Here is a 14109-nt window from a genome sequence, read left to right on the forward strand (position 1 = left end):
TGTGGATAGTGCTGCTATGAACATGGCTGTGCCAATATCTCTTAGAGACCTTGCTTTCGGTTCTTGGGGGTTATGTACCCACAAGTGGGATTCCTGTTCTTAAGTTAATTCTATTTTTAGTACTTTGAGGAATCATCATACTGTTTTCCATAGTGACTGCACCATTTTATGTCACCACCATAGTGTGCCAAAGTTCCACTTTCTCCATATCCTCAACAGCACCTGCTATTTTGGGTTTTCTTTTCTTTTTTTTTTTTCTTTCTTGATAGTAGCCATCCCAGTGGGTGTGAAGTGATACCTCATTATGGTTTTGATTTGCCTTTCTCTGATGATTGGTGATGTTGAGCTTCTTTTCATGTGCTTGTTGGCTATTTGTATTTCATCTTTGGAGAAATTACTCCTTCAAGTGCTGTGCCATTTTTTGAGTTCTTCGATTATATTGTTGATTTGTAGGAGCTCTTTATATATTCTGGATATTAACACCTTCTCATATATATGACTTGTAAATATTTTCTCCCATTGTGTAGTTTGCCTTCTTACTGTTGATTATGTCCTTTGATAATGTCAGAAAAGTTTTTAAACTTGACATAGTTCCGTTTTTCTATTTTTGCTTTTGGTGTCACATCCAAGAAAACTTTGCCAAATCCAATGTCCTGCAGCTTTTTCCCTGTTTCCTTCTTAGAGTTTTATTGTTTTAGGTGTTACATTTAGGTCTTTTGTCTATTTTAAGTTAATTTTTGTATGTAGTGTAAGATAAGGATGTAACTTTTGTTCTTCCGTATATAGTCAGTTTTCCCAGCACTATTTGTTAAAGAGACTGTTACTTTTCTTCACTGAATGGCGTGGTATCCTTGTAGAAGATCATTGACCCATGTACACAGGATCTATTTCTAGACTCCATATCCTTTTCCATTGGTCTGTGTGTCTGTCTTTATGCCAGTAACACGCTGCTTTGATTACTGTAGCTTTGTATTGTTTTGAAATCAGGAAATGTAAGTCTTCCCACTTTGTTCTTTTTCAAAATTGTTTTGACTGGTCAGGGTCCCTTGAAATTCCATATGGATTTCAGGATGATTTCTTTTTTTTTTCTGTTTATGCAAAAATCACTGTTGAGGATTTGGTAGAAGAAGAAGACTTTTTAAAACAATCACTTCAGGAGTTGGCCTGAATAGTCTTAGCCAAAAAAACCTCATAAATATCTAGAAGATGAGACCTACAGTCTTTTACAGATTGTTCTTGCCTCCCTTGAGGAATGGTCACTGTATAGGAAAAACCATTACCGGGTTGTTCCATGAGCCTATTGCACTACCTAGAATCCCTTCCCGAAGATACTGTCTGCTAGATAGAACCATCTGGCTTGCCCCTTGTCCTCATCTTTGTGGCTCGTGTGTACTGAGCCTCCCAGTTGTGTTGGGCTTGAAAGACTGAAATAATTAGGATGAGTTAAGTGGAGACCAAGCTCATAGCCTAGAATATCGTGCTCCTATGTCGAGTGACCACTTCTATCCCTCATCTGAGTATAAGAACCTGCCATCCGGCCCTCACCCCTGGGTGGGAGAGTGTGTCCAGAAGCCACTCCACTGCCCCTGTCCTGGGCATGACAGGAGATTTTCAGTGGGGGAGATGTGGTGAGTGGATGTAGTTAGAGAGGTTGGGCATTTTGGGAAGGGAGGGGATGTTCTGAGAAAGTTCTGTTGGAGAATTCACCATGGGGACTGTTTTTCCCCATTGGCCTGTTTTGCCTGTTGTTTCTGAAACCCAGCCCCTAACATGCCATTACCTAAAAGCAGTGGTGCCTGTCTGGGAAGATGGTGGGAGGCCAGGGAGATCCCTGTGGGCCCTCTTGCTTGGGGGTTGAGGGCGTGTACAAGGAGGGTTTGTTTTGGCAGCAGCGTCTCTCTCGGACCCCCCATCCTTTGGCTCGCTGTGATGGTGATGATGTTTTTGCTCACCCAGAGCTGAAGTGGGATATTGTGCACGGCACAGAATCATTTGTCTGCAGGGATGGCCTTCCGATATATGCTTCTTCATCCCTGCTGTTTCATAGGGAGACGTTGCTTCCCAGGAGCCTCTCTCCTCTGTGGCCAGTGCTGTCTGACCCTGGAGAACAAGGGTTGGGGATGGCTCACAGTGAACTCCTGTGCAGGAGGGGAGTTGTGGAGAACCCAGTCCTTTTGCCATCCACAGCCTTAAAAACCACTCTCCCGATCTAGCTCTACTGATGGCAGTACCATTATAATGCTCAAAAAGCTCTGGGTTTGGATGCCTGTTGAACTGGCTTCAAATCCAGGCATTGTCATTATTCAGCTGCTCCACCTGCAAGCTTCTTAATCTCTTGTGTAGAACAGGAGTAATGGCACTTTACCCTCAAAGTCCTGATAATAATTATGATGCATTATCTGCTGCTTGGTGTTGGTTGTCAAAATCTGTGTCTTCAAAATGTCTCCTGCTCGGAACTCCGCAGTCTTCATTATTGGTGCAAGTCCAAACTCTACCCTGGTATTTAAAGTCTCACATGCTGTTGCCATACCAAACTTGTCACTTAGACCTTTCAGAGCCTCTGCAGAAATTCTTGTCCTTTCCCATCCCTGGTGCACAGCACCCTCATTCCTAAGTAGCCTGAGCGTGAATGAGCTCCTAGCTCATCTCTTCCCACAGCTGGGTCCACCTAGAGGCCAGACCCCTTGCCCAGTCACCTTCATCAGACCAGGATCCTCCAGAGCTGGCAGTTTGTCATTGTATCTCTGCCTGTGTCCTTCCTGAGGTAGGCGTTTGATGCCTGAAGTCTTGTTCTCAGCCTTGGTCTCCAGGGTGTCTCTTTGCTCATGAGCCACTGAGCAGATCCTCAATAATTAATGTCAGTGAAAACAAACAAACAAAAACAACCCTCCAACTGTTTTTTGGTTTTATGGACACAAAATATGTGAGAACCAAGCAACTAAAGCATATTTTAGTGCTTTTATGTCAGATTGACTTCACAAATTAAAAACCTTGTTTGCTTTAGATAGTCGTGCTTCATTCAGTGTCCGGAAAATCGGTCTTCCTTCCTGTTTTCATGCTGTGTCTGGGTCAGATCTCAGAAACAGTCGACTCAGTAATCAGATCGCCTCTGATCAGAAGAGAATAGGCCCAGACAGACTTTGTGTCTTTGTTTAAAGTTCTTCTAATTACAAAAGCAGATTTGTTTTTATGAAGAATGAAAGAGTTACAATGACAACTTAAGTGAAAAATACAGAAGTGCCTCTGTTGTATAGCCCGATTCTTCGGAGTCAGAATGTTTTTAGTGTTTTCCTTGGAAATCACGGACTTCCGGTTTTGTCTCCCTTAGTTGACCAGATATACCACCTGGCCTCTCCAGCTTCCCCTCCAAACTACATGTATAACCCCATCAAGACCCTGAAGACCAATACCATCGGGACACTAAACATGCTAGGTAAGTTGTCCTTTCCTTATTTTGCAGCGCTTGCTAGGAATGTTCTAGACAATTCCACGCATAGGTCATTGACATTCTGTCAGTTTGATCTTGGTCTGTAGACCCCTTCCTCATCCCCTGTCCGTGCTCTTTCAGAGTGCCTTATGAGCCAGGGGACACAGTGGTCCTAGTAACTGGTCTGCATGGCATCAGTTAAATCCCCTGGGAGTAACCACCGGTCACTGTGACCACGCATCCTTCTTCCCTTTCCCCTGTGACATGGTGTGTGGGCCTCTGGGCTGGAAGAGGCACTGGTGACTCTGACCCAGGGTTGGGCCGCTGTGGACTGCACACACCGGGGTGTCAGGAGCGCTCCTGGGAGGAGCAGAAGACTAGCCGAAATGATGGGGTTGGCCAAGCTGAGTCCCCGCGTCTAGACCGAACTGCGGGGTTCACTTTGAAGGCGAAAGGTGACAGCATGAACACCGTAAAGTGGCCGCCCGTGCGCGTTCACAAACAACACGCCTCAAATTTATAGCTGTGGTGACCCATACCTATTAATGCTTAAATTATAGACATCTGAAGTTTGACACGGGTCTCAAAAGCTAGGGGTCTGATGAGTTGCAAAGGAGAAAAAAGGAACCACTTTTTAAAACGTCAAGTGGAGATGGATTTAATTATGGGAACATTTAGAAGAGCTTCTATAAATGGATTTTGGAAAATACAGCACTAAATTTTAAGCCTGGAGACAAGGGATTGAAAGGGCAGCCGGAGATTGGTTTTTTGATCTCTCAGACTAAACATTCTGGGGGGTCAAGCTCTGCGTGAAGTAAAATGATTCATTCCCCTAGTCTAGAAAGGGCATTTGTTCTCCTCTTTGTTTCGACCTGCCCTGGCCACCAGAGGAAACAGAGTCACACTTCTGCTCAGAGCTAAGACGTTGGGAAAGCTGCTTGCTGTCCATTCTTGCCTCCGCCAGCTCTTGCCCCTGCCCATACTCTCTGGCTCCCCCAGCTGCCTCCTTCTTACCCGAGCTAGATGCCATGGGGGAGAGGCCACGAAGCCCTGGCTGTTTAAGAAGATGGTATTCATGGTGCAATCACTGTGCCTGAGGCACTGTCCTGTCCTCAGATAAGGATCATCCTCAGGCTCTTCTGCCAGGGAACTTGGCCTTGGCGTTTCCTGGAGGAGGTGATATAGGGACCAGGCACCAGTGGCATGGAGGAGGAAGGGACCTTTCCAGGGAACGCTGTTAGAGTTCCAGGCAGAAGAGACCCTTGAGCCATGGCTGAGATTGGACTCGGAAGTCTGGAAGGAAGGGTAAACTCCTTTCAGGAACAACAGGGGCAAAAGCCGAGGTCGGGGGGACAGTTGCTAGGCTGCAGAGACCCAAGCAGAACTTCATATCCTGAATGGAGAGAGATGCTGTCATTAATCATTTCACACTTGAGACAAGATGTAGTGAACCCCACGCGGCCCCTTCCTGGTGGGCCCCTTCCCCTTCTGCGGCTCCCTACTTCCCTGGGCCTGCACTCAGCTTCTTCAGGGTGAGACTGCTTTGTCTGGTCTCCGTGTAAACATCTGGGCACTCCAGCAGTGCACGTGCGCTCCCCTGGGTCCCCCACCAAAGGGTCCTCGTGGTGATGGAGATGTCATTGTCCTGAGTGTATCTGCGTCACTGTCATGCTTGTGATACCATAGTTCTGCAGGTTTTTACTGTTGGGGGCGGGGGCGTCACAGTAAAGGGTACACGGTAAAGGGTCGTCTGTATTGCTTTGTACGACTGCATATGAATCTGTAGTTATCTCAGAAGTTTATTACCAAAAAAAAAAAAAAAAAAGAAAGAAAGAAAACCCCAGCTTGGGCCCCTTCCTTTTGAAACTCCTGTCATCATGGTATAAATTATAAAGCCTATAAATTGCATGTCATGCTCTGTTCCTCTAACATTTTTTATTCCACTGCACTGTGGCATTTGCACAGATGATCTCCAGATCCTTAGTGCTCAGCAGCCCAATTCTCTTGTTCCTGTTGCTGGTCTTCTGTCCTCACAGCTCCTGAACTTCCCTCACCCGGTGCTCCCACACCCGCCACCCTGGGCCCTGCACAGTGGGGCCTTTCTAGGTCGCCAGCCACCCCTCGCAGTGTCTGCAGGTGGCACGTGCATGCCCAGCTTTTCACGGGCAGCTCCGTGTGCAGCACAGCTGGCCCCTCAGTCTGGTGATGTCTGTGCACACAGGCTCCCTGGGGGAGTACATTCCAGAGGCCCCGGGTTAAGCAAAGGGCAGTGGGTTTCTTTGACTCAGGGCAGTTGTGAGCCTCTGAGGAACTGCTTAACATTGGGAGTTTGTGTCTGGAGGACTTTCCATACTTACATGACCACCATAGAGAATGATGTTCTAGCCTGTTCTCCCTGCAGGGGTCTCATGCAGGACACAGTTCAAAGCTGGACACGGGAATGTGGAGACTTGCTTTGGAGAAGGAGCCATTGACGCTGAGCCTCGAAGGAGGCAGGAGGACAGGCTAGAGGGGCCGGGGGGTGGGGAGACTGGCTCGGGCACCGTCGGGTACCCGGTGACCTGTTGAAGAAGTGGCAGGTGGACCAACTTGCAGGGGGGCAGTAGAAGTGAGGGTGCAAAAGGACTTACCTTCTGCCTATCAGTGGTAACCCTGAATCCACACCTTCCCAAACTAACAGACTCGTTTTTGGCTCTGCCTCCACTTACCACTATCCGACTAAATACTGTGCTTCTCAGGGTTCATTTGCGTTTTTCTTACTGTTTTTGTTTTTGTTTTGGTGCCAACATCGGTACAATACGAGGGAATGGTTCACAGTGCACAGATGATTAGATACGATTCCTACTAAAAAATTGCATAAATTGGCTACAAAAATGAGCAGGCCCGTGTCATCCCCTCGTTTCCCCGAAGCTGACAGCCTCTCTGATTGTATCTTTGCTTTCTGTAGGACTGGCCAAACGAGTCGGTGCTCGTCTGCTGCTGGCCTCCACCTCGGAGGTGTATGGAGGTGAGTGGTGGGGCCCCACAGGGGCACTGGCTCTGGGCCCACGGGACTGCCTTACGTGAAGAAGGAAGCAAAACTGAGTCCAGGCTTCCACTGTGAGAAGGCCCCGTCTGCTCTCCCTGTTTGTGCTCAAGGCGGTGGAGAGACTTCCCAGCTCAGCCATCCATGTCTGCTCTCAGTGGGCTGAACCCCTTTTCCTCCTGTGGAAGAACACTCTCAGAGGGCCCCATCCTGTCCCCCGGCCATTAAGGCCCCACCACGGATGAACACACTGAAGTATTTTTCCCAGTCTGCTCTGAAAGGACCCCAGAGATCACTGGTCAGGGATTTCTTTTGCCAGTTGGTTTAGCTGATCCCTGTTCTTCAGTGTGAGCAGTGGGTGTGGTGAGCCTGACCCACCGAGATCTCTGAGGTTGGCCTTCGCTCGCTTGGTACAGAGAGAGGTGCTGATTGTCTGACCTGTTGTATATTGATTTCTGCAACAGTCTTAAGTAGGTAGTGCCAGAAAACTCCTGAGTGTGTTTTGCCAACCTGCAGCACCTCCCCTGCCATGAGGCCCATGAACGTGGCCAGCATTTGGACCGGGGCGAGGGCTGCGGTGCGGTTCATGTTGATTTCTGTTCGGCCCCAGACCAGCTGCTGCAGCATTGTGGAGAACTGCTCAGCTGACGTAGCGGAAGCTGGACTCTGACGTGGTGTAATTCGTCTGCTGTGCATCATTATTCTGGGTGGAGAAGTGAGGAAGTCAGGACAAAATAGCAAGAGATGTGTGTTGTTTTTTTAAATAAGGGAATCAAGTGAAAAAAAATCATAGAAACAGAAATTCTGCTAAGTGCAGTTCTAGTCTTTGTAATCCCCGTGAAGAGGGACAGCATCATCCACTTTGAAATCTGGGCAGTTAAAAGCAGCTGCCGCCAACCTGTTCGCCCCATTGCTTTTGGAACAGGCATTGAGTGGACTTGCATTCCCCCTTTCTGTCCTTCCCAGAGCCAGACTTCCCAAGGGATTGGTGTGTTTCCCTTTGTAGAGCATGGGAGGATTCCCCTTTGCTTCCTGTGTCACAAGAGGAGTGGTGTTGATACAGTTCAAAGGGCTGAAGCTTTTTAAATGTCTCAAATATGAAGGTACTCCTCTTATTGGTCCAAGAGGACACAGTGATGTGTTTTTCCATGTCCAGCCTTCTTCCTCATTTATTATCTGCATATTTGATGACACCTTGTGTTCCTTAAGGTTCTTAAATGACCCCAGGGTGTAACTGGCTGGCTCTGGGGTTTGATCAGTGCAGTAAACGGACGCATTGTGGAGTGGGGGCTTGATGTAGGTTAGCCTCACAACATGCTGAGAAATTGGAAATCAATTTTGACTCTAGATCTTTTATAACGACAATGTGGGGACTTTGTAATACCATCTCTTGAACCTTGAGCATCTGGACACCTCAGCCCGTGGGTGCCCATTGAGGGGCGGAGGCAGGGGTGTGTCTGATCTTCTGTTTCTTGCCATTTGCTAAATTTAGGAAGGTCTCTTTGGAGTCTAGGAGGCCCAGTTCTTGTCAGAAATCCCCAGAAAAGGTCTGCTCTCCATCATCTGTTACATCTGTGTGAAATTAAGTCGCTGATTTCTTCTCTTGGGAAATATTCCCTATGGATCCTCCCTCTGATCCTGCAGGAAAACTATGCCCCCTTCTTAAGAGAATTTTAAACCACAGCAGCGGCTAGAGAGGTCTGAATCTGTGCCTTGATGCCGTCACACTGCAGGGGGCTGCCAGCCTCCTGAAGGGGGCCGGCTGGCTCGGGAACTTGTGCGTTCACTGCTTGGGTCCTGTTGTCCCCATGAGCTATAGTCAGATTTTGGCTTTAAGATAAGCAAGAACTGAATGTATAATATAGAGTCCCTGTACATTGTCCAGATTTCTTGGCAAAGATTTATACATTTAAACTGTGGCCGTATGTACCATATACGTTAGGTTTTAATTCACATTCCAAAAATATACTTGCGTTACAAAAGAATTTGTTACTAGGTTTCTTTAAATAGTCTGTTCTCTTGGCACATCGTAAAATGGGATTGATTTACACACCAGAAAAACAGGAATTGGAAAATATAAAATGTATGTTAAAGGAACAAGCAGCCCTTACGGCACTCTGTCCTTCTACCTGCGTTGACCAGGGTACTAATCGTCTCACTGAGGTTCTCTGAGCTTCTCAAGTTTGTTCTTGGGTTGTTGGCACATGGGAAAGTCCTTGTGATCTGCAGAGATGCTCTTAAAATCATTTCAATAAGTACTGCTTTACTATAATTATGTATTTTATAAATATAAAGATTCACATAGATTACATTTAATTATAGTCTTGTTAAATGTTAAGAACAATTTACAGGAGAGAGGAGAGTCTTGAATTTGAGAGACTTTGGTCTTTTACTTTTTTTCCATGTAAAACACTGTCCTTAGTTAATATGAGAGGTAAGAGCAGTGTGTCACTCTGGAACTTGGGAGAATGGACTGTCCCACACTGATAGGAATCTCCCCATCTGTAAATGTTTACCTTGGTCTTTCTAGAACAATCTTGAGCATCATAAATATTCATCATTGAGAATGCATATGAACCTGATGAACACAGTCTCACTTTCCTGTACTCCTAGATCCTGAAGTCCACCCTCAGAGTGAGGATTACTGGGGCCACGTGAATCCAATAGGACCCCGAGCCTGCTACGATGAAGGGAAGCGTGTTGCCGAGACCATGTGCTATGCCTATATGAAGCAGGTATCGAACTGGGTTCTGGGGGCTTGGGGTGTAGACGCACAGAACGCCTGTTCCATCAAACGCAGAGCACCATACGGGAATGAAATGCCGTGATTAAGTCCGCCTGACAGTGGTGACTGGGGAAGCTTAGTTTCCCACTTCTGTAAATGAGTAGTGTTATCAACAGCTTTTCCTCTGTATGTCCTTTTTTAAAAACAACATCTCATGGAGATAAATGTTTCACTGTGGCGTGCTGTTGTGTGGCTCTGAAGGTACATTTCTCTATTGCCTGATTGTCCACCAGCAGTTAGTAAGTGCTTCTGTTTTCCTGAAGCCTCCAAATCAGTGAACTTTATTATTATTTTTTTCTTTTTTACTTTTTTTGGACTTATTTAATAGGTATAAAAATGAATTTGTGATTTCTTTAATTTGAATCTTTCTAGGGATTGTTATTTATAGTTATTTACTACTATTTCCTGATTTCTTAATTATATATTGCCACACTGTGGGGCTTCTCCCATGGATGACGTCATGTTGCAGATCTGCTCATGCACATGCTGTAGCAGAAGGAGCCCACGAGACTGAGAGGTGGAGTGTCAGGCACCCTGGCTCCGCCTCTGTGTGCCTTGGACCCCTCTGTCACAGCTCTGTGACTGCAGGCGAGGGCCCAGACTAGCCCGTCTTTTTTTTGGTCACTGTCCCTGAGCTTGGATCAGCTTTTGGATACCATCACAGACGTGCCCTCTAGTTGGGGGAAGGGGGGGCATGGGGTCAAATCATTGCAGACTAGAGTCAGCTGGTCTGGCCTGTGCTCCTAGGACCTGGAGATTTGGATGTCTGTCCCTGGGAGCAGCATTCTGAGGCCAAGGGTCCCTCATGCAGGCGAGCTCAGATTCAGAGGGTCCTGTGTTTTGCATGACAGAAGAGGCACCTCGATGTGCCTGCCACTGAGAGTCCCTGAGCATTTTTTTTTCTCTCAGAAGAGAGTTGTTGGGAGCTTTTTTCTTCATATTTTTAATGAAATACCAACATTGGAGACACAGGATACTGTGCCAATGGAGGTGTTTATTTATTCTGTCTTCTCTCTCAGCCAGAGGAAAAACTAATTGCTTTCTAAGCTACTTTGGGCCACCAGCTTGTTATTATCTATTTATTTTAAGAGGCATAAATGAGCTCTGGAAAGGACATTTCTTTATCGGTCTTGAGCCCAGAATACTTGATGCCACAGTTTGGGGAGGTCTCTGAGATGTGGAGAACAGCCTTTGGATATGTTGGTGCTTGAGAAAACTAACATGAAGGCTTGAGGCGGCACGTGTTGCATTTTACTATAGAATAAGTTTGAAGACTGTTGTGCTTTTCAACTGTGTACTTGTGCTTTCAGTCTTGTGGTATTTCTTAGTTTTTATATAGGGTAAAGCTGGTGGGCAAATAGGACATTTTAATTCATCTCTTAGTTTTTATTTAAAGAGTCTAGTGAGTCTCTGGAGAACACCTACTTCCTCAGGGTAGGTGCTCACGGTAATCGTAGTATTTAGTAATAGTAGAGCCAACATTTATTGAGCACTGACTGTCTGCCAGGAACTGTGTTACATACCCGGGCACTAGCCAGGGTGCTCTTTTCAAACACAAACTAGTGCTGCATCTGCACACATCAGCCAGCTCATGAGCTCAGGAATACAGCATCTCAAAAAATCTGTATCTGTCAACATTTACCTTTCTGCCCACAGAGGTCTTGGGAGGTTAATGGCAGAGGCAGCATTGCCCGGAAAACTGTAAAGTCATGTTCCCATTAGAAGCTCCTTGTGTATACAGTTGGTCTCTGCCTACATGTCCCTGATAAGAGTGCCGACACAAGGGTGTCCCTGCATAGCAGGGGCCGTCCTTGGGAAGGATAGTCACTTCCCGGACTACTGCCTCTGCTGTGGAATGTCTGGCATGTGCTTCACATACAGGAGGCCCGAACAGACGACTGTTGCATGGATGGGAGAGTCACACGGTGGTCAAGTCAGTATTGGGTTCTCCCTGGGACACTGAGGGCTCTGCATGTGGGAGCAGTGCATGGATGGTCCTAGGTCTGAGAAAGCCGTTGGGAAGCAAGACTCTGTGCTTTTTGAGGAACTTGGGGTCTAGGCTGATAGCACCTGGTAGTCTGTAGATCCATCCAGTCTCATCACACTACTCAGCACACCTGCCCAGGGACTTGGGTCTCCCTGGGGGAGTGTTCTGGTCACTGTTGTCCGGAAATGCCACTTGCCTCTCTTGGTGAGTTGGTACTTCTGACCCGATGTGATGCAGTAGCACTGCTCCTACTCCTTCGACATGGCCATTAGGTCAGGGAGGGACCAGATCATTTCTAGTTCTGGTGGTGGCCCAGCAGACAAGTGGAGGTTATGTCTCTTGATGTGGGGACAGCGTGGTCAAGGGTGGTGGGCTGGGACCTTGCCTGAATCACAGCTCTAAAGAGGCCTGTGAGGAAGGCACAGCACGGGCTTCCCACCATCCCTCCCCTAGTATTTGTCTTACAAATACTATGCTCCCTTACAGGGAAAGCCCTGGGTCCAAGACCGGACCCCCTTGGGGTTCTCTCTCTGTCTTTACTCTGGACCCTTGGTGAGGAGGAGGAAAGAAACATGGCTGTGTTTCCTGTGGTTGAGAGGTGTTTGGCGTTCTGCTCTGTGGCAGGAACAGACACTAAGAAAACACATATGCGTAGGAAGGAAGAGAAGTTGTTACCCATAATCCTATCTGGAGATGAAAATAAGGACAAAACAAAGGAAAATAAACACCACCCTGTGAAGATTGTGAGAATGTAAATACTTACATCATTAAAACAAATCTTTTACTCAGGATTCTGTCTTAGCTACCAAAAAGAGTGGGTCGAGCACCTCCTGCCCACATGGGGCCGGCCCTCTGGGAGTGGCCTGGCCTTGGGGCGGTCAGGGTTGGCCTTCTGGGTGTGGCCTGGTCTTGGGGGGTCAGTGTCGGCCCTTTGGGTGTGACTTGGTCTTGGGGAGTCAGTGTCAGCCCTTTGGGTGTGACTTGGTCTTAGGGAGTCAGTGTCGGCCCTTTGGGTGTGGCCTGGTTGAGGGGTGGTCAGGGTTGGCCTCTGTGGGAATGGCCTGGTCTGGGGCAAATCAGACCCTCTTTGGGGTTCCCACCCCAAAGTGCCTGATTTTCAGAACTCTAACTTTGCTGCTCTTGTTCTTAGTGGACATAGCCCTTCTGGACTCAGCGCTCAGCAGGGCACCCTGCAGTCTGGAGGCTGTGCGGTGCCAGGCTGCAGTGGGTACTGCAGAGGACCCAGACCCTGTGGGCGAGGAGTGCCTGTGGGGCGCTGGCCTCTGTTAGGGCTCAGCCTATAGGGCAAATCTGTTGAACCTCACCTCATTCTCATGACCCCTTTAAGGTAGTAGGTGGGTCGCCCATTTTATAGATGGGAAGGTAGCTGCAAAACTTGTGTTGAGGTCCTTGGCTAGTAAGTGGAGTTTGAACCCACACCTGGCTGTGCAGCTGCCAGTGACCCTGATGGGGCATTGCAGGTGAGGAGGCTTGGTTCAGCTGGAGAAATTGCAGCTGCAAGTCCAAGGGCATTGGCGTCCTCTGAGGGACCATGGGCAGTGAGGACACCCAGAGCCAGTAGTCCACACAGGTTTACTCAGAAATTGCCAGCTGCTCCTTAGAATGGTGTGGGTAGCTAGCAGGGAGCAGTGTCGTGACGTGCCCTGTTCATAATTAGAATATTCAGCCTTTTGGGATAGCAGGATAGATTCAAGGCTTTAGGTGTACAATTTAGGCTGTGTGTCTGGAAACAAATGAAAAAAAAAAAGAATGACCAGCGAGAATGGGAAACCATCATCCTTTGGCATATTTTTAATTAATTATTTTAATAACTTTAACTCTTTTTTTTAATACATGACACATTTTTCTTAAGTGTAAGTTGTCACTTCATTGTGAAGACTGCATATGGTATGCGGTCTTTATCTTACTCTGAATAAATCCAGTGTATAAGGATTGAGAATATAGTCAAGAAAAGAGGTATGAATGATCTTTTTCGAAAGATTTTAAAGATCTGTTTCTAAAGAACTTTTCTGAAGATCTAAAGGAAGATTTTTTTCTTTTCCAAAGGATTCTTGGAATTCTGAGTTCATTTTCATGTATGGAAATACCCTAACGTATTTGAATTAGAACTGGATTTCCCAGAAAAATCTGTCCCACATACACATTTCCAAACACGTCCTTCACAGAAAGAGAAGGTCCCGTGAGTCTTCCAGGGAATGGAATGAGATGGAACCAAAGAGGATTGTCACCTTTACAAAAATACGCGAAAAGCGAAGCTAGTGTTCAAAGTTTGTTTTGCAGTGAGCCGTTACCAAGGTGGTGACACCCCGCGCCCCATCCCCAGGAGCCCCACTCAGCATGGTGCCAGATGTCAGAGCTCTGACCTCTGTTTCTGTGAGCATCTGAGCTTAATCTTGACATGCTGTTCACGTTAGCAAGATGTGTCTGCAGTATCAGAAAAGCCCTAAGACGGGCTATTCTGGGGGTCTGGGAAAGTTCAAAATTTTTTCCATAGAAGCTGATGGTGAGTGCTTCTTTATATGTCATTCCTGCTTCTGAAGGGTTTCATAGGAACGTGCGACTTTCGGATACCAGGAGAAACCTGTCCTTTGAACTTGGTAGGGAGCAATTAAAGTGCACTTTCTCTGTGCCCTTGGCTGCAGCACTTGTATAAATGTGGGGACTTGTCTGCATGCTGTGGTCAGTGGTTGGTGTGCATGTGAGCTCCTGGCCCTGAGTGAGTAGGACTGTCTGGGGTCTGTGGCCCACCCACGGGGCTGGGTCTGCAAAACAAGCCACCCTTCATAAAACCATAGACTAGCAGAGCAGAAAGCCAGAAAACTCAGAAATCTTCTAGTCCAGGGGTCTCAAGGGTTTTATTTTAT

The 14109-nt window shown here is 47.1% G+C and overlaps 1 protein-coding gene across 2 annotated transcripts in view; it reads left to right on the plus strand.

Annotated features, from left to right (window-relative positions):
- Positions 1 to 14109, plus strand: part of UXS1 (UDP-glucuronate decarboxylase 1) — a 90406-nt gene that overhangs the window by 54515 nt on the left and 21782 nt on the right. For both annotated transcript variants that reach the window (XM_080814079.1, XM_080814080.1), the window contains exons 7-9: positions 3329 to 3433; positions 6375 to 6434; positions 9066 to 9187. In XM_080814079.1, coding sequence (XP_080670205.1) covers positions 3329 to 3433; positions 6375 to 6434; positions 9066 to 9187 — 287 coding nt within the window. The remainder of the gene's footprint in view (positions 1 to 3328; positions 3434 to 6374; positions 6435 to 9065; positions 9188 to 14109) is intronic.

Source organism: Martes martes (assembly GCF_963455335.1).
Source record: "Martes martes genome assembly, chromosome: 9".
Taxonomy (NCBI): domain Eukaryota; kingdom Metazoa; phylum Chordata; class Mammalia; order Carnivora; family Mustelidae; genus Martes; species Martes martes.